Source organism: Oncorhynchus mykiss, chromosome Y (assembly GCF_013265735.2).
Source record: "Oncorhynchus mykiss isolate Arlee chromosome Y, USDA_OmykA_1.1, whole genome shotgun sequence".
Taxonomy (NCBI): Eukaryota; Metazoa; Chordata; class Actinopteri; order Salmoniformes; family Salmonidae; genus Oncorhynchus; species Oncorhynchus mykiss.
Genome location: NC_048593.1, coordinates 18,426,216 through 18,445,124, shown reverse-complemented (window position 1 = coordinate 18,445,124; position 18,909 = coordinate 18,426,216). Strand labels below are relative to the sequence as shown.

The 18,909-nt window shown below is 43.8% G+C and overlaps 1 protein-coding gene across 1 annotated transcript in view; it reads right to left on the bottom strand.

Moving 5' to 3' along the window:
- Positions 1-2,931: 2,931 nt before the first annotated feature.
- si:dkey-1d7.3 (transmembrane protein 132D) overlaps positions 2,932-18,909 on the bottom strand; it is a 49,255-nt gene continuing 33,277 nt past the window's right edge. Inside the window, exons 4-9 of the mRNA XM_021590817.2 lie at positions 15,952-16,132; positions 14,538-14,681; positions 10,226-10,434; positions 8,959-9,256; positions 6,468-6,659; positions 2,932-5,365 (exon numbers count right to left, since the gene is read on the bottom strand). Coding sequence (XP_021446492.2) covers positions 3,908-5,365; positions 6,468-6,659; positions 8,959-9,256; positions 10,226-10,434; positions 14,538-14,681; positions 15,952-16,132 — 2,482 coding nt within the window. The 3' untranslated portion in view covers positions 2,932-3,907. The remainder of the gene's footprint in view (positions 5,366-6,467; positions 6,660-8,958; positions 9,257-10,225; positions 10,435-14,537; positions 14,682-15,951; positions 16,133-18,909) is intronic.

Sequence of the window (18,909 nt, the reverse complement as noted above, 5' to 3'; positions counted from 1 at the left end):
ATATCCACAGTAAAACGAGTCCTATATCGACATAAGCTGAAAGGCCGCTCAGCAAGGAAGAAGCCACTGCTCCAAAACCGCCATAAAAAAGCCAGACTACAGTTTGTAACTGCACATGGGGACAAAGATGGCACTTTTTGGAGAAATGTCCTCTGGTCTGATGAAACAGAAATAGAACTGTTTGGCAATAATGACCATCGTTATGTTTGGAGGAAAAAGGGGGATGCTTGCAAGTCGAAGAACACCATCCCAGGAGGGACTAGTGCACTTCATAATAGATGGCATCATGAGGCAGGAAAATTATGTGGATATATTGAAGCAACATCAGTCAGGAAGTTAAAACTTGGTCGCAAATGGGTCTTCCAATTGGATAATGACCCCAAGCATGTAGAAAATATGTGGGCAGAACTGAAAAAGTGTGTGCGAGCAAGGAGGCCTGCAAACCTGACTCAGTTACACCAGCTCTGTCAGGAGGAATGGGCTAAAATTCACCCAATTTATTGGGGAAGCTTGTGGAAGGCTTCCCAAAACGTTTGACCCAAGTTAAACAATTGAAAAGCAATGCTACCAAATACTAATTGAGTGTATGTAAACTTTTGACCCACTGAGAATGCGATGAAAGAAATTAAAGCTGAAATAAATAATGATCTCTAAACTGTATGTGTTATTTCATAGTTCTTCACTATTATTCTACAACGTAGAAAATAGTACAAATAATGAAAAATCTAGGTGTGTAGGTGTCCAAACTTTTGACTGGTACTGTATATATATTTATACACACTACTGTTTCACTTAGAAATGTACTTGTTTTTGAGAGAAAAGCAGTGTAGACATTGTTAATTTTGTAAATGACTATGGTAGCTGGATTAGCTTGTTTAAAAAAAAATATCTGGAAACGGCAGATTTTTAATGGAATATCTACACAGGCGTACAGAGGCCCATTATCAGCAACCATCACTCCCGTGTTCCAATGGCACATTGTGTTAGAAATGAAGGCTATTCCATGTGAGAAATTGCCAAGAAGCTGAAGTTCTGTACAACGCTGTGTACTACTCCCTTCACAGAACAGCGCAAACTGGCTCTAACCAGAATAGATAGAGGAGTGGGAGGCCCCAGTGCACAACTGAGCGAGAGGACAAGCACATTACACTGTCTAGTTTGAGAAACAGACTCCTCACAATTCCTCAACTGGCAGCTTCATTAAATAGTACCCGTAAAACCCCAGTCTTAACGTCAACAGTGAAAAGGCAACTCCGGGATACTGGCCTTCTAGGCAGAGTTCCTCTGTCCAGTGTCTGTGTTCTTTTGCCCATATTAATCTTTTATTTTTATTGTCCAGTCTGAGATATGGCTTTTTTTCCCCAACTCTGCCTAGAAGGCTAGCATCCTGGTGTCGCCTCTTCACTGTTGTCATTGATACTGGTGTTTTGCGGGTACTATTTCATGAACAATAATAGAATGACGAGTTTCAGAAGAAAGTTATTTGTTTCTGGCCATTTTGAGCCTAGAATAAAACACAAAAGTGCTGATGCTCCAGATACTCAACTAGCCTAAAGAAGACCAGTTTTATTGCTTCTTTAATCAGAACAACAGTTTTCAGCTGTGCTAGCATAATTGCAGAAGGGTTTTCTAATGATCAATTAGCTTTTTAAAATTATAAACTTGGATTAGCTGTCTACATTGTATATCTGATCAATTTAAAGTTATTTTAATGGACAACATTTTTTTTTCTTTCGATAACAAGGAAATTTCTAAGTGACGCCAAACTTTTGAACGGTAGTGTATTTACAAAAAAATATATTGTCGATTAGAAATGATGCAGACAATTACATTGATGGTAGCTACAATCTATCTGCAATACTAAAGCTGATCTACATATTGAAAGTTGATATTCAGTATTAGTATTCAGTATTTTTTATATTTGCCTTTACACATTAATGTCAGTTGATGTCAATCTCTATTATTACAGTCATTTTGTGGTCAGAAACACTGCAGAGATTCACGGGAACTGTCGCAGGTGAAAGTGTATTTAACTCTCCAGCTCCTGTAAGAAAGATAAACTGTCTGAAGGGGAGAGAGTCTGCCCACATAGCAAACATGCTGGATGTGTAAAGGGAGAGAATTTTGGGAAAATGTATTAAATGGCCTTTATCAACACTTCAAATCCATCCCCCTCTACAGCAGAAGGAAATGACACATGCTGTCAAATCCTCTGCTGTCAGTTTGAGGTTCAGCGCATCACCACATCAGATTATCTGGGTTAGTTTAAGCTTGTACAGGTTTTTTTTACTGTTGAAATGTAATTTAGAGATGTGTCGCCACGGTTACACTATAGAGAGGGAGCCAGGGAGTTATCACTTGTGTGCCTCGGCAGAAGATATCAAACAGCATTTCCTCAGAAGTGTGTTGGCGCTATCACAATAAGCAAAAGGGAGATCTCTCTCTTGTCTTCTTTCTCTCTGACTCACTCATTCACTCTCTCTCACTTACTCCTATCACTCAAAATGGACCTCATTCAGTGGGTGACTTCAGTTCACGGGAAACACTTTTTTATGCCAATTCAATAGCAAAGTGACTTTTTCGTAACAGGTTAGGAGAATTTACGCAGCCGGTTAGGATAATTAATGTAGCAGGTTAGGAGATCAGGTTAAGGTTAGGAAAAGAGTTAGCGAAAATGCCCACCTAACCTGTATTGAAAATCACTTTGTATCAAAGTGGAGTGAAAAGTTCCTTCATTTCACAGGCCACATAGAGGAGGGGACCTCTGCAGCAAGACCTACTCTTGTGATGCCACTGACATATTGTACTGTATGCCACCTGACATCCAGAGACAAACCAAAGCTCAGGGAATCTCACAATTTCCATTGTCTTTTATAGTAATAAACAAAGTATATTTTGGACAACTTCACCCATTATTATGTGTTTTGAATATAAAAATAATCACATTATTTTAAATAAAAAGGCAATACTGATGAAATTCTGCTCCCAAACCATCCATTTGGTCCTTCATTCAGTCATTTATTGGTTAATCTCATAGGAATTGAACATCAAAACATCATTGCACAGACAGAGCACCATTCGTCTTCATTTACACATGAAATAATCCTCTCTTTTAAAATGTATTGCTCTGTGTTGAGGACAAGATTACACTTTTTTTTTTATTTTTTTTTTTCAAATGGAAGAACTCTTTCCCCCAAGACAATTCTTGTAGCAGAGGTATTTTCATTGTTTAGGTGCCAATATTCAATTCAAACTCTACATGACCATGAACTGTGTTTGCATAGCACATACAATTTGAATAAATGTCCATTCAAAAGGGTGGTCTGTATAAAATCATTTTCCAATAATATTCATACATTTAGCATTTTCTCTGACCAATTGTACAAACTCTTAAACTATTCTGTTGAGGAATCATACAAATATACAAAGGCTGGAAAGTATATAACCAACTACCAATATTGTCTTTCATATTGCAATTACCCTAACAACTGGTACAAAGTGAAATCTGAAGCTATTTTGTGGAGTCTTACAAATATATAAAAGTGAAAGGAAATGAAACATTATTAAACTGCATTTAAACAGTGTAAACAATCATCTGTAGAAATATACATTTTTTACCATCCCATATTAATGAGGTCTGGTCATTCATTTGGTAATTTGGTCATGTGTGTAAATTGTTAATGTGTGTGATATAATATGTGTGACATATGTGTGATATAATGGAATGACAGTGTCCATACACCTATTATGTGTATACTCTACCTACACAGTTTATACACTTAAACAGGTTCAGAACACACAAATGCATGCAGACGCACACACACACACACACACACACACACACGCGCGCGCGCACGCACGCACGCACGCACGCACACACACGCACACAAACAACCCATGTGGAATCTCACTTTGGCTCACCCAGGGGTCTGACTACAGGCCATGGCATGTCAGGTAGGGGCCCCTGAGGCTCCCCAGCTCCCCCAGCCTGACTGGGCCAGTTAAAGTCCACTTCGTTCCTCTTCAGGGCAGCCAGGTGCTTAATGTCCAGCGTGGTGAAGGTGGTGAACTGGACCTGGTTCCTCTTGCTGGTGGGGGAGTGGAGGGGATCGCTGCAGGTGGGCTTGGGTAGGAGGGTGGCTGAACGCTGGGCAGTGGGGTCCAGGGCAGGAACCTGCTGGGAGCTGGTCCTCCTTCCCAGGGTGGCTGTCCTCTCTGGGATAGCACTCATACTCAGACTGCTCTCCAGGGCCCGGTGGGTATCTATGGAGCTGTGACTTTGCAGGCTGCAGTTGGACTCCATTGAGCGGTGGTTCTCCCGCTTGAGGGTGGAGACTTGGGGACCTGTGGTGGTCCCCAGCGACACCCAGTCATTCCTGTGCTCCTTAGGGCTGTTGGGATCTGGGTTGCCCTGGATGGGGGTCTTGTGGACCCGGAAGCAGAGGTTATAGGAGGTGCAGTTTAGCAGGAAGGCCAGGATGGCCACCACGGAGACCCCCACCAGGGCGAAGATACCGATCTCTAGGTCTGACATGGCTCTAAATGTCCTCACCAGGTCACTCTCCACCACCAGCGGTGGCTTGGGCTGCTCTTTCTGGGGTGGTGCCTCTGCTTTGGGCATCTCTTTCTTCTGGTTTGGGTTTTCCACCAGGTTTCCCCAGTCTCTCCTCAGCCCTTGTCCTCTTCCCAGGGTTCTATCCCTGCCAGGTCTGCCAGTCATCAGAGGTTTGTCAGTGCCAGGTTTGCCCATGGTGGTGGTACTACTGTCAGTGTTGGTGGTAGTGGTGCTGATGGTAGAGATGCCACCTCCAGCCACTTCCTGAGCCCTGCTAGATGATGTGGTGACATCAGTCATGATGGTCTCCTGGAGGTCTGGCACAGTGCTCCTGAACGAGCGTCTGTCTCCGCCCCCCTCAGTTAGAATCTGTGGTGAGGTCACAACATGCTCAGGCTCTCGTTGTGATGCCACGACTGCTGTGGGCTCCCATGGTAATGTCACAACAGGCTTAGGCTCTCCCTCTGACTCTGAACCATCATTGCCATACTCAGCAACACCCCCACCAGTGTCCCCTCCATCGGGCCTGCTGCCCATCTGGAAAGTGACCCTGAGAAGCCCGTTGCCCACCACCAGCTTGCTCTTTCTCTTGGACTTCTGGCACTCCTCACAAATCCTCAGTTCTGCCTTCACCAGCGCCCCCTGACCCTCGCCCTCCGCCACCATAAAAGCTGACTGGGGGGTCCGGCGCACAGTCGCCACTCTCTCGTCCCATGAAGTCACAGTCAGGGAGTAGACGCTGCGGTCGAAGAGGTCCAGAGGGGTCACTGAGCCATCACTGAACTGGACCCAGCAGCTGACCAGTGCTTCCTAAGGAGAGACAACACAGAGACTGGATCAGGAGAGGACAACGGAAATCCAATTTATTTCCAAATATTCCCTCTCATAAATAGATCTTGTGATAATGCATAATAGTAGGTGGTAAATCAGGAGCAGAACTGATTCTGTATCTTTCCAAAGGATCCTCAAGCAACCCAATGGTTCACAATTCCACAGTTATTTAATTTCCTGCCTCAGTGTTTCGTCGGTTGGGTTGCCATTTTAGATAATCCATCTTTTTGTTGGTATCTAAGAACTGCCTCTGTTAATCTCTTTATAATTAGCTCGGCTATTGTACCACACACCACAGTCCTATCAAATCATGCTTTGAAACTCAATTTAACCACAGGAGATCAATATCAATATACAGTAGATGCATAATAAACACTGTTTACAATAGCCACCAGAGGGCGCAATGTGGGTAATTACCCCCACCACAAGTCAGTCCAGTGACCGTAGATCCAGAGAGCTGTAAACTGATATGAACGATTAGAGCAAGAGGCCTGGCCTATATTCTGAGGAGAAATACATTATGCATAGCCCAGAATTTTACATTAACACAGCCCATCACAGAAACAAATGGGCATGTGCGCGAGCTCCATTCTAATAGCTTGAGTATTGACTGGGTCAAGCTAGCGGTTCACCAGGCCCCAAGGCAGCACAGGGCTGTCATAATGCTGGCTATGAAGTATGGACAACTGCCTAATGGTTTCCCCGCTCACAGTTTGGGAAGTGTTTTTGAATGGGCATACTGCCCGGCTAATGTGTGAGCTGTTAAACTGTGTGCGTGCTCCCTGCCTGACTCACAGCGTGGCCACTGTACTACAGGCCTGAGCTGTGGACACCATTAAATCGCACACACAGAAATCACAGGGACAAAACATATGCTACTAGACCACCAGGTTACACTGTGAAATTGATAATTTTCCTGCCCGATATCTATGAAGGGCTTTGAGGGTACAGTTTTCTAGCAGTGCCCCAGCTTCTGAATGGCACAATGTGTTGGGGCTTGCTCTTTGGAAAAAGTATTATATTGGAAGTTCTATATTTTGCATAATAAGTTTAATACAGGTTTTATTTTACAGCTAGTTACCTGCTTGGGTTTCTGCATGACTTCCTGTGTGGTAGCCATGGCGACGATGGCCCGGTTACTCCCTGGGCTGAGCTGGAGGGACAGAGAGAGGCCAGACACCAGCTGCACTCCCAGCTCTGTCACGCTCACTTTGTCATCCAGAACCCTGACCATCCGCTCAGCCAGGATCGATTCAGACAGAGGAGACATCACCTGCAACATCATACACACACATTAGTATACAAACAGACACATACAGTGCCTTCAGAAAGTATTCAAAACCTTGACTTTTTCCACATTTTGTTGAATTACAAATTGGGATTCAATTAGGCCACTGAGAAACATTCAATGTTGTCTTGGTAAGCAACGGCAGTGTATATTTGGCCTCAGGTTTTAGGTTATTGTCCTGCTGAAAGGTGCATTTGTCTCCCAGTGTCTGTTGGAAAGCAGACTGTACCAGGTTTCCTCTAGGATTTGGCTTGTGCTTAGCTCTATTACGTTTCTTTTTATGATTAAAAAAACTCCCTAGTTCTTGTTGATGACAAGCATTCCCATAACATGATGCAGCCACCACCCTGAAGAGTGGTACTCAGTGATGTGTTGTGTTTACCCCAAACATAACACTTATTCAGGACATAAAGTTGCCACATATGTTGAAGTTTTACTTTGGTGCCTTATTGCAAACAGTATGCATGTTTTGGAATATGTTTTTTATATACAGGCTTCCTTGGTTTCACTCTGTCATTTAGATTAGTATTGTGGAGTAACTACAATGTTGTTGATCCATCCATCACCATTGGCTTCTCTGGCAATGGAGTTAGGAAGGACGTCTCTATTTTTGTAGTGACTGGGTGTATTTATAGACCATCCAAATTGTAATGAATAACTTCACCATTGAGGGACCTTATAGATAATTGTATGTGTTGGGCACAGAGATGAGGTAGTCATTCAAAAATCAAGTTAATAGGATCGGACCCTTTTTTCAATTTTCACCTAAAATGACATACCCAAATCTAATTGCCTGTAGCTCAGGACCTGAAGCAAGGATATGCATATTCTTGACACCATTTGAAAGGAAATACTTTGAAGTTTGTGGAAATGTGAAATGAATGTAGGAGAATATAATACATTAGATCTAGTAAAAGATAATACAAAGAATTTAAAAAATATATTTTTGTATGATCTTTGAAATGCAAGAGAAAGGCTTCTGTATTATTCCAGCTTTGGCACAATTTAGATTTTGGACACTAGAATGCAGCAGTGTATGTGCAACGTGTTAGACTGATCCAATGCACCATTGTATTTCTGTTCAAAATGTTGTATCATGTCTGCCCAAATGTGCCTAATTGGTTTATTAATACATTTTCAAGTTCATAACTGTGCACTCTCAAACAATAGCAAGCTATTCTTTCACTGTAATAGCTACTGTAAACTAGACAGTGCAGTAATATTAACAATAATTTAAGCTTTCTGCCCATATCAGATATGTCTATGTCCTGGGAAATGTTCTTGTTACTTACAAATCAAATCAAATTGTATAAGCCACATGCGCCAAATACAACAGGTGTAGACCTTACAGTGAAATGCTCACTTACGAGCCCCTAACCAACAATGCAGTTTTAAAAAATACGTAAATGAATAAGAAATAAAAGTAACATGTAATTAATGAGCAGCAGTAAAATAACAATAGTGAGACTATATACAGGGGGGTATTGGTACAGAGTCAATGAGAGGGGGCACCGGTTAGTTGAGGTAATATGTACATGTAGGTAGAGTTATTAAAGTGACTATGCATAGATGATGATAACAGAGAGTAGCAGTGGTATAAAAGAGGGCGGGGGGGGGGGGGGGGGGCAATGCAAATAGTCTGGGTAGCCATTTGATTAGATGTTCAGGAGTCGTATGGCTTGGGGGTAGAAGCTGTTTAGATGCCTCTTGGACCAAGACATGGCGCTCTGGTACCACTTGCCGTGTGGTAGCAGAGAGAACAGTCCATGACTTGGGTGGCTGGAGTCTTTGACAATTTTTACGGCCTTCCTCTGACACCAAGGTCCTGGATGGCAGGAAGCTTGGCCCCAGTGATGGACTGGGCCATTCGCACAACCCTCTGTAGTGCCTTGCGGCCAGGGGCCGAGCAGTTGCTATACCAGGCAGTGATGCAACCAGTCGGGATGCTGTCGATGGTGCAGCTGTAGAACCTTTTGAGGCTCTGAAGACCCATACCAAATCTTTTCAGTCTCTTCAGTCTCACCTCATGCTAATGACATTAGCGCACGTTGGTTCAACCGTCCCGCGCGGGGACATTTCAGCTTTTCATTTTAATAAAATGTGTAATAATTTAAAAAACAAACATAATTCCACTCCGACATTACGGGGTATGTGTAGGCCAGTGACAAAATCTCAATAGAATCCATTTTAAAGGCAGGCTGTAACACACCAAAATGTGGACAAAATCAAGGGTTTGAATACCTTCTGAAGGCATTGTATGTACACACGCATACAAACACATTACCTGTAGTGTCGTGGTCCCTGCAGCGCGTCCCTGCAGTACAGTCCCAGCCTGTAGTCTGGCTATAGCTGGGTCTCTCACCCTGAAAGAGTAACGCACCAGCCTGGTGACATCCACCTGCCAGTCTGTCCCCAGGAAACTCTCCAAAGCCCCCCCCACTTTCCCTGCCATGGGGTCTGGAGCTGGGTCCGACGGCTCAGCTACAAAGGGTGTGAGCACCCTAACCACAGTGTGTTGGTACTGCAGCATGCAGCCCCTGCCCTTCCTCATCTCCTCCTCTTCCTCACTGTCCCAGCTGGTCCTGAGACACACACACAAGAGACACGGGGGATTTATGGCTATGACCAGAGTAATGCAAGACAAAACATCATTTTATAAATTGTGTAAACCAGGTAGTTTTGATACTGGCTGCTAATTAGCTCAACCCAACCACCCACCCGTGTGTATATGAGACGAAATTAGCCATATATCACACCCCTTAGGGCCTTATTGCTTAAGTATACTTTAACCAAGAACTGACAGACGTCTGCAAAAAATAACTGAGGGTTAAATGGACTTGGGTAGCTGGCTCTGAAACCACCCATAACCATGTTAAGATATCTCCAGAGAAAAACAACAACACCCTACACAATCCATCCATTCACGTCAGTGTATTGAGTGAGAACCAGGCAGCGGTACGACACTCAGTATTGAGAGAGAACCTACTGACCTGTTTCCTGAGAGCAAGTCTATACAGTCCCATCTACAGGGCATAACACACTTATGTAACTAACAGTGATGTGATTATAGTTGATTATTATAGAGTCTCTCTGTAATATGCATTAGGCAAGGCTGGTAAGCTGGGGGATTTCCATTCCGTACCCTCTCTGTCATAGTACTTACTGTACTGCTTGAATTTATGAATTCATCTATCTGTCTGAACAGCACAGCTCTAGTTTATGAGGCTGGTAAACAAACACTATTTTGTGGTTTAGGGGTTTAGGATTCTGGGTATAGCTCTGTGAAATCCTACTTACATTTAATGTTCTTTGATTTCATCCTTTGTCACTATGCAGTGGGTCACTACCAGTAGCTCTTGTGATGATTTTTTATGACGTTTGTACTACTCACAATTTATTAAATCCTTCTTTAAAATGTAATGAAAGCCAAACTCAGGCAGGTCATGGCATCAGCTCTCCCATTCTATACTATGGCTTTAAAATAGCATTGACCGAGACGAAAGCTCTACTAACATCAATATGTGGAGAGTTGTAAACAAACAAAACCATACCTCTTGTTGCCAGCGGCCACCGGGACCCTCCAGCCCTTGATCTGGCTGAGCTCGGGGTCAGCCACGTCGATGACCAGGGGGAGGCGGGGCATCCACACACTCATCTCCAGCTGGGCGCTCAGGTAGCTATAGGTGAAGTTGAGCACCATCCTCATCCTCCCCCTCGTCTCCTTCCCGTTCACAAACACATAGTCACAACGATCCGACACCTGGGGGGGGGGGTGGGAGGTTGAGTTAAAGAACAACCTCTCCATGTGGAGTTATTTAAGTGGTCAGCAAGCGTTCTAACAAACGTGAGGTCCCTGTGCCCATAGTCACATACTGTAGGCTTATCCATCTAAGTGCCAAGAGAGAGAAGAGAGAAAGAGCATGCTGTGGAACCATCTTACTGTATCTGTGTTTATGTGTATAGAAATGTATCCATGCTCAGGGATCATCCTTTACCCTGACCCAGTGAGGTGCTTTACTCTAAGAGGGGTCACTGATCGGGAAGAGAGAGTGATATGAAAGAAACTGGATCAAGTTCCAGGGCTTGCTTGCCTCTCTCTCTCTCTCTCGCTCTCTCTCGTGAGTGCGAGTGTTGTGTAGAGTTAGATATCTTGTTTTTTCTTTTACGTTCCTTTCTTTCCTATGCATTATTAAGGTTATCATTATTTTTAGTTAGTTGTTGGTGGTAGAATTAAGTATATTGTTTTTCGTGTCGAAATTACCCTGGTTTTGGCGGGGATGGCGACCCACATGGGGACGCCGTCCCTGTCACTTCGACACAGCTTTAGGTGTGTTACTGAAGCTACTGTCCCTGTGGAGGAGTTTCTGGTCGCCGTAGGAGAGAAGGTAGGATATGAGAATGTTGCTTATGCGTCATGGATGAATAAAGCCGTGGTGGTTTTTCTTAAAGAAGAGCACCTTGTTGATCGTATGGTTGAGCATGGCGTACTTCGTAAAGGAATGTTTATTCAAGTTACACCGCTTTTTTCTCCGTCAACAAGCAACGATTTAGAATGTACCGCCATTTATTCCCAATGAGCGCGAGTTATTGCGGTTTGGGAAGTTCGCAAGTTCAATAAAGATTGTCTCGTTGGGTTGCAACCACCCGGCCTTGAAACAGGTTATGTCGTTTCGGCATGCGTTTGAACTCACCGGAGCAGACTTTGGAGTTATCGTTTAAAGTCAAGTATGACAGATTGTATATGGCTCATGCTAGTACAGGTAGTCAACGGTGTTGAGTGTGATGTTGGCCATAAGCGACATGCTTGCCCGAAAAGGGTGGTCCTCATAACGCCTGGGCCCACTGATGTAGGGAGAGATGGGACGACAGCGGTAGAGCAGCCACAATTTTTTACCTTTATTTAACTTGGCAAGTCAGTTAAGAACAAATTCTTATTTTCAATGACGGCCTAGGAACAGTGTTCAGGGGCAGAACGACAGATTTGTACCTTGTCAGCTCGGGGGTTTGAACTTGCAACCTTCCGGTTACTAGTCCAACGCTCTAACCACTAGGCTACCCTGCCACCCCACAAGCACCTGTTGCTGAGGAACATGTTGTCCTGTTGAGGGCACGGAGTTGCAACTTGTACCAGAGGGAAATGTTATGCAGCAGAAAAATATTGCTGTAGAAGGTAAGGTTGGATCTGAAGAGCCATTTCCTCAGACTGGTGAGGAGTTGCCCAGTATGAGTGCTGGGGTACAGGAGAGGGTGCAGGTGGGGCTAGTCTCCCAGGTAGTGGAGGAGATGCCTGGTACGAGTGATTGGGTGCAAGTGGGGAGTATTGAGAGGGATGTGGTAGAAGGGAGTCAGTGGTCTGTGGCCGTAAAAGAAAGGCCGTAAAAATTGTCAAAGACTCCAGCCACCCAAGTCATAGGATCAGGAGAAGGATATCTCTTAATATGATAGCAGCTGGTCCATGACTCGAATTTATAATCTAGTGGAGGTAAATGGGTTCCTGGATCAGACTGGATCAGACTTTTAGGAAATCTGTCAAATTGGCAGATTTGTTTTGACATTGATACGTTTGTGAGGTCAGCTGTGATGTTACAGAAGACGGTGGGGTTAGACCAGTTGAACGTGAAGAAGCGTTTTCACTTGTGGAAATTTGTTACTGCTGTCACAGCAGCAAAGGGTAGTGGGAAACGTGGTCAGGTTAATAGAAAATTAAAACGATGATGATCATGCCTCATAGGGTGTCTATTTTCTCTTTGGTTTCTTCTGCTTTTCCTTTCTCTTTTCTACATGGAGGTACTAAGGAAAGGTTCTCTCAATATTAATGGGGGAAGGGACAGGAATAAGAGGGCTTGGGTATTAGAAGTAATAAAACAGAAAAGGCTTAATGTAGTTTTTCTACAGGAGACATAGTGATGAGGCTAATGAGGTTGACTGGGGTATGTGGTTGGAGGGGCGGCATGTACTCAGTCATAGTACTAATTTCAGTGCTGGGCTGGCAATTTTGTTTTCCTCAGGCTAAGGGGTGAATGTGGTATCTACAACAGAGATTGTCAAGGGACAGGTTTTATTGGTCAAGGTGGATGTTATGGTTTTTTTTTTTTTTTTTTTTTTATGTTTATGCTCCTAATGAGGGTACAGAGCGTATTGCTGTATTTGATAAAATAAAGGAAACCTTAAGACAGTGTGACCAAGAGGGGTGCATGGTTTTAGGGGGGGACTGGAATTCTACAGTAGATTTTACTGTTGACCGCACTGCTGAAGAACCTCATCTGCGGTCAGCAACTTGCCTGTCTGGTCTATTAACTGAGTTTGAGCTTTCTGATGTGTAGAGAGTAAGGAATGCAAAAGTTAGGCAGTACACATGGCTAAAAGTTAATGAAGGTCGTGTCATTGCAGCAAGGTTAGACAGGTTATATGTTTCTGATCACTACTGTAGTGGGGTTGGAAGGTTAGACAGGTTGTATGTATCTGATCACTACTGTAGTAGGGTTGGAAGGTTAGACAGGTTGTATGTATCTGATCACTACTGTAGTAGGGTTGGAAGGTGTGACATTACTCCTGTGGGTTTCTCTAATCACCATATTGTTACTGTTGATATTCACTTGTCCTGTCCACTAAGGTCATCATCTTACTGGTATTTTAATGTTAAGATGTTACATGATGTCATGTTTTGGGAGGGTGTATTGGTGAAAGTGTGTGCCATACTGTCAAGGTGGAAATGGTGGTTACCCCAGCTGTCTTATAGGCGAAGGGTACTGGTAGCTAATAATCTTGCTGCCTCTACCCTGTGGCACAGACTAATGATTTTACAGCCACCGGGGGGGTCTGATACAAGAGCTTCAGAGGACCCTTGTCAATTTTTTCTGGTCTGGACAACATTGGATTAAAGCTTTAGCCCTGTACTTGCCACTGCACGAGGGTGGGCAAGGTTTGGTGGACATTTCTTCCAGGATCATGGCTTTCCGTCTTCAAGCAGCCCAGAGACTGTTGTACTGTGACGGTTCTGTGACACAGCCTACACATTGATGAGGAGAGCGGGCTGTTTGGGCTAAGACAAGCACCTTTTCCTCTTAAAGCTGGAGGGGGGTGATTTGCCTGGCCTGACATGGAGCCATTGCCACCAATATGCATCCGGTACACCTGGATCCTACTGTTGGGGAAGGGTGTCCTTTATGCATCCGGTACACCTGGATCCTACTGTTGGGGAAGGGTGTCCTTTATGCATCCGGTACACCTGGATCCTACTGTTGGGGAAGGGTGTCCTTTATGCATCCGGTACACCTGGATCCTACTGTTGGGGAAGGGTGTCCTTTATGCATCCGGTACACCTGGATCCTACTGTTGGGGAAGGGTGTCCTTTATGCATCTGGTATACCTGGATCCGACAGTTGGGCAAGGGTGTCCTTTCTGTGCTGGGTCTGAAACTCTGGCACATCTGTTTTTACAGTGTCCCAGATTGGTCGGAATGATTGACCTGATCACTTCTTGGTTCTCAGCTTTGGGAGAGGTTTTCTTTTCCCAACTGTTTATATTTGGTCTAAACTACAGGTTTAGTCGAAGGGGTGTAGTTATTTTGCTTAATTATGTGTTAGGGGTAGCTAAATTAGCAATATGGAAGACCCGAAAGAACAGTATTCGGGGACAGCCTATTACAAACTGGTTAACAATATTGATCTGTTTATGAGTATATGGGGTATTCAGAGTCTGTTGTGTTTAGTTGCTGTGGAGGAGGATTTGGTGTAGTTTTTAATCGATGTGTAACTATGGTTTTGTATGAGTTTTTATTGTGTTGTGGGTGCCCATACCCAACTTGTTATCTTGCAACATAGGGAAACAATGAATATTGAAAAAGGGGTTCCAATGCTGTACCTTCAGCACGTTTTCATCAGTGGACCTGCAGTTGGTGTAGTTGGTGACATCAGTGACGGAGCCGTCAGCCTCCACAGCCAGAGTCCTGACTGGGACAGACACCTTCTTAGCAGTCAGAACAGCTGTGTTCAGCACGTCACTGTCCTACAAGGGGGCAAGACAGGACACAGCGACCGTGTGAGGCAGGCAGGCAGATTATCATACAAATACATACACAAACTGGCATGTACTGTACATACACATGCATGCACCAATGCATGCCCACACACAATCACATGCACACACATTACCTTGTCCTGTTTATTGTGTTTAACTGCTAGGTATAACTTCTCAACATGAATAGACAAGTCAACGTTGATCCACGGCTGATGAAATCTCTCTTGTAGCTCCATAACCTCTCTTTGAATATTGATTCAAAACAGTTTTCTGGCCGTGATGCTCTCTAATAAAATGTCTTCCTAATCTAGGAGTTGTAGGGGTGGATACAGTGGCTGATGACTGTATGCCCTGGCCTGGTGTAGATTTAACTGAAGCACTCGACAGATGTTGCAGGGCAGCCTGTCAGCTGTTCTAAACTCAGCAGCACAGCACAACAGCTGCTGACCGCGATTCAGAAAGGACAAGCTCTAGTTCTGCCTCTGAAAGTCACCCAAACCTAATTGACTATTGGTACAAACCTACTGTACTGAAGCAATTCAATGGGATTTGTGGCACAAACACCGCTGTGAATCTGTAAAGTACTCACAAACGTAATGGAAGTGTGCTTGATTTCGGAAACAAGTTTGCAGGTGGTATTAGCGTCTTCTGACAATCCAGATCTGTACTTAGTACATACTTAGGGAGACATTTTATAAATCAATATGCATTGTGGCTTCATTAAAAAGATGGTTCATTCCTACCTATGGGAGCCGTTTGATCCTCTCAATGAACGTCAACTTCATTAACACTGACTGAGGGAGAGTGTGACCTGGGACAGAATTGATCAAAGCTAGAGGCCAAGGGAGCTGGCACTCAGCCGGTCAACAATTAACACCCCCCCCTGACATCCCCTCTCCAGGGCTCTCCCAATCATTTACACACACACTTTGTTCCTTTATCGCCATCATAAAACATCAAACCCGATGAGAGAACAATAGAGGTAAAATGATGGTACATCCAGCCTACACTTAATTGCACGTCCAGGGGAGTTTAATTCAACTCACCGTTAAGCTTCAGGGATAATACAGTGGTGTTGTTACTGTTAACGCAGCTGCTGCTGTGCCATACAAACTGGCATACACAAAGATATGCATGCACACATAGTAATAAAATGCCACACATGAGCACGCACACACACACATTACACCTGTTGTATTCAGCGCATGTGACAAATAAAATGTGATTTGACACACACACACACACACACACTCCTCACCATGACCAGTGGTGCCAGACCCACGTAGTCTCTCTGAGTGGTATAGATCCTCATGATGCCGACATCCTTGATGTTTCCTGTCTCAAAACGCCATGTGATCATCTGGCTCTCTGATTGTTGATCAGTCAACTCCTTGGTCTCAAAGTCAAGCTGCAATACCTCCAACAGACCCCTGACAATCCTGGAAGAGAGTTACAGTCCCGTTCTGCATTCTAATGATTTTCACAAAATCATATTCAATACAATGTTTCACAGCTCATGAATGGACATGAATGCTGCAATCAACAAGATCTAACATGCATATTCAAAGTCCCAGTGATATTATGAAAACGATCCTGGTTTAATCTACACTTTGGTTATACTGTAGTGTAGGTAAGTGTTGACAGTCATAGTTTGGGTATCATAGTTGTTCATGTTCCTCCAACCTAGCAGATGTAAACATCCTTTCTATGGTCATACCATTGAGCTATTTGATTTAGAATTTTAGGACCCCTGTATGTATAAAATAATAATTAGAAAAAAAATATACAAATATTTAACTTTGCCTTTACTACTATAGCCCATAGAAACACATTGAATAACACATTCACAAATGTCAAAATAGAGTTTGAAGTGTCTATATATTTTATTTGGGACACATATTTATCCCCTTTTTTTGTTGGTATAAAACTACTTCCATACTTCCGGTGCCGGGTTACCTTCAGACGAGTCCCGGAGAATAGCATCGTGTTCGTGAGAGTCTCATCTTTCCATAGAGTGATCATGTTAGCCTTAAGGCAAAACCATTCTGATGCTACAGACGTTTTTGTGAGAAGAACGATTTTCGAGACGTCTCCTGGTCTGACAAACAGCGGTGTATCTGAAGGCGGATGAGTTGGATTGAGACGCAGCCCATAAAAAAAAAAAAAAACTGATATCTCCTTCTTAAACGGATGGATTTTGACGGCCGCACTGGTAACTCAATCGACTCCTAAGGATTTTTAAACCAGTCAGAGCCTTGACAGCATCTCTAACGCTCAGATAGGACCTCTAGATAGCTTTGCTCAACATTCACTTCTTTCTCAATAAAAGGGATTGGACAGGAGTTTTGGTGGTTCTTTGGGACCATTTTCACCATGATTCCACTCAATTACCACTAGACAGGAATGGAGGAGAAAAAAAGTGTGGGGGGGGGACCTCTGTCCACCCGCCTGGGTGTTCACTGGTTATTCACTAGTTAATACAGCTGCTGGGACTTGGAATATCTGGGCTCCTAATCTTCCCTGGAGCAAGCCGGCCAGTGCTTAAGCCCGGATAACGCACTGATGATTACTGATGAGTACAGATAAGTGGGTCGGACGGGCGGCACGCTGAGCCGGGTTGGAGAGTGTGTGTGTGTGTGTGTGTGTGTGTGTGTGTGTGTGTGAGGGGGAGAGCAAGTGCTGGGAGGTTGCTGGGCAGAGGTCTGTTTTGCCATCTGGATCAGGTAGTGCTGTGATAGCAGCATGTTCCTTGTTGATGGTACATTTTTGATAATGTGACACGTGATGCTGTCCTCTAAAGCCAACATGTCCAGTCCATCAATAAATACTGTAGATGTGATGCTTTACACATGCACGTTACCTGGCCTGTTACAGTGCCTTGCGAAAGTATTCGGCCCCCTTGAACTTTGCGACCTTTTGCCACATTTCAGGCTTCAAACATAAAGATATAAAACTGTATTTTTTTGTGAAGAATCAACAAGTGGGACACAATCATGAAGTGGAACGACATTTATTGGATATTTCAAACTTTTTTAACAAATCAAAAACTGAAAAATTGGGCGTGCAAAATTATTCAGCCCCCTTAAGTTAATACTTTGTAGCGCCACCTTTTGCTGCGATTACAGCTGTAAGTCGCTTGGGGTATGTCTCTATCAGTTTTGCACATCGAGAGACTGACATTTTTTCCCATTCCTCCTTGCAAAACAGCTCGAGCTCAGTGAGGTTGGATGGAGAGCATTTGTGAACAGCAGTTTTCAGTTCTTTCCACAGATTCTCGATTGGATTCAGGTCTGGACTTTGACTTGGCCATTCTAACGCCTGGATATGTTTATTTTTGAACCATTCCATTGTAGATTTTGCTTTGTTTTGGATCATTGTCTTGTTGGAAGACAAATCTCCGTCCCAGTCTCAGGTCTTTTGCAGACTCCATCAGGTTTTCTTCCAGAATGGTCCTGTATTTGGCTCCATCCATCTTCCCATCAATTTTAACCATCTTCCTTGTCCCTGCTGAAGAAAAGCAGGCCCAAACCATGATGCTGCCACCACCATATTTGACAGTGGGCATGGTGTGTTCAGGGTGATGAGCTGTGTTGCTTTTACGCCAAACATAACATTTTGCATTGTTGCCAAAAAGTTAAATGTTGGTTTCATCTGACCAGAGCACCTTCTTCCACATGTTTGGTGTGTCTCCCAGGTGGCTTGTGGCTTGTCCACTTTTTATGGATATCTTTAAGAAATGGCTTTCTTCTTGCCACTCTTCCATAAAGGCCAGATTTGTGCAATATACGACTGATTGTTGTCCTATGGACAGAGTCTCCCACCTCAGCTGTAGATCTCTGCAGTTCATCCAGAGTGATCATGGGCCTCTTGGCTGCATCTCTGATCAGTCTTCTCCTTGTATGAGCTGAAAGTTTAGAGGGACGGCCAGGTCTTGGTAGATTTGCAGTGGTCTGATACTCCTTCCATTTCAATATTATCGCTTGCACAGTGCTCCTTGGGATGTTTAAAGCTTGGGAAATATTTTTGTATCCAAATCTGGCTTTAAACTTCTTCACAACAGTATCTCGGACCTGCCTGGTGTGTTCCTTGTTCTTCATGATGCTCTCTGCGCTTTTAACGGACCTCTGAGACTATCACAGTGCAGGTGCATTTATACGGAGACTTGATTACACACAGGTGGATTGTATTTATCATCATTAGTCATTTAGGTCAACAT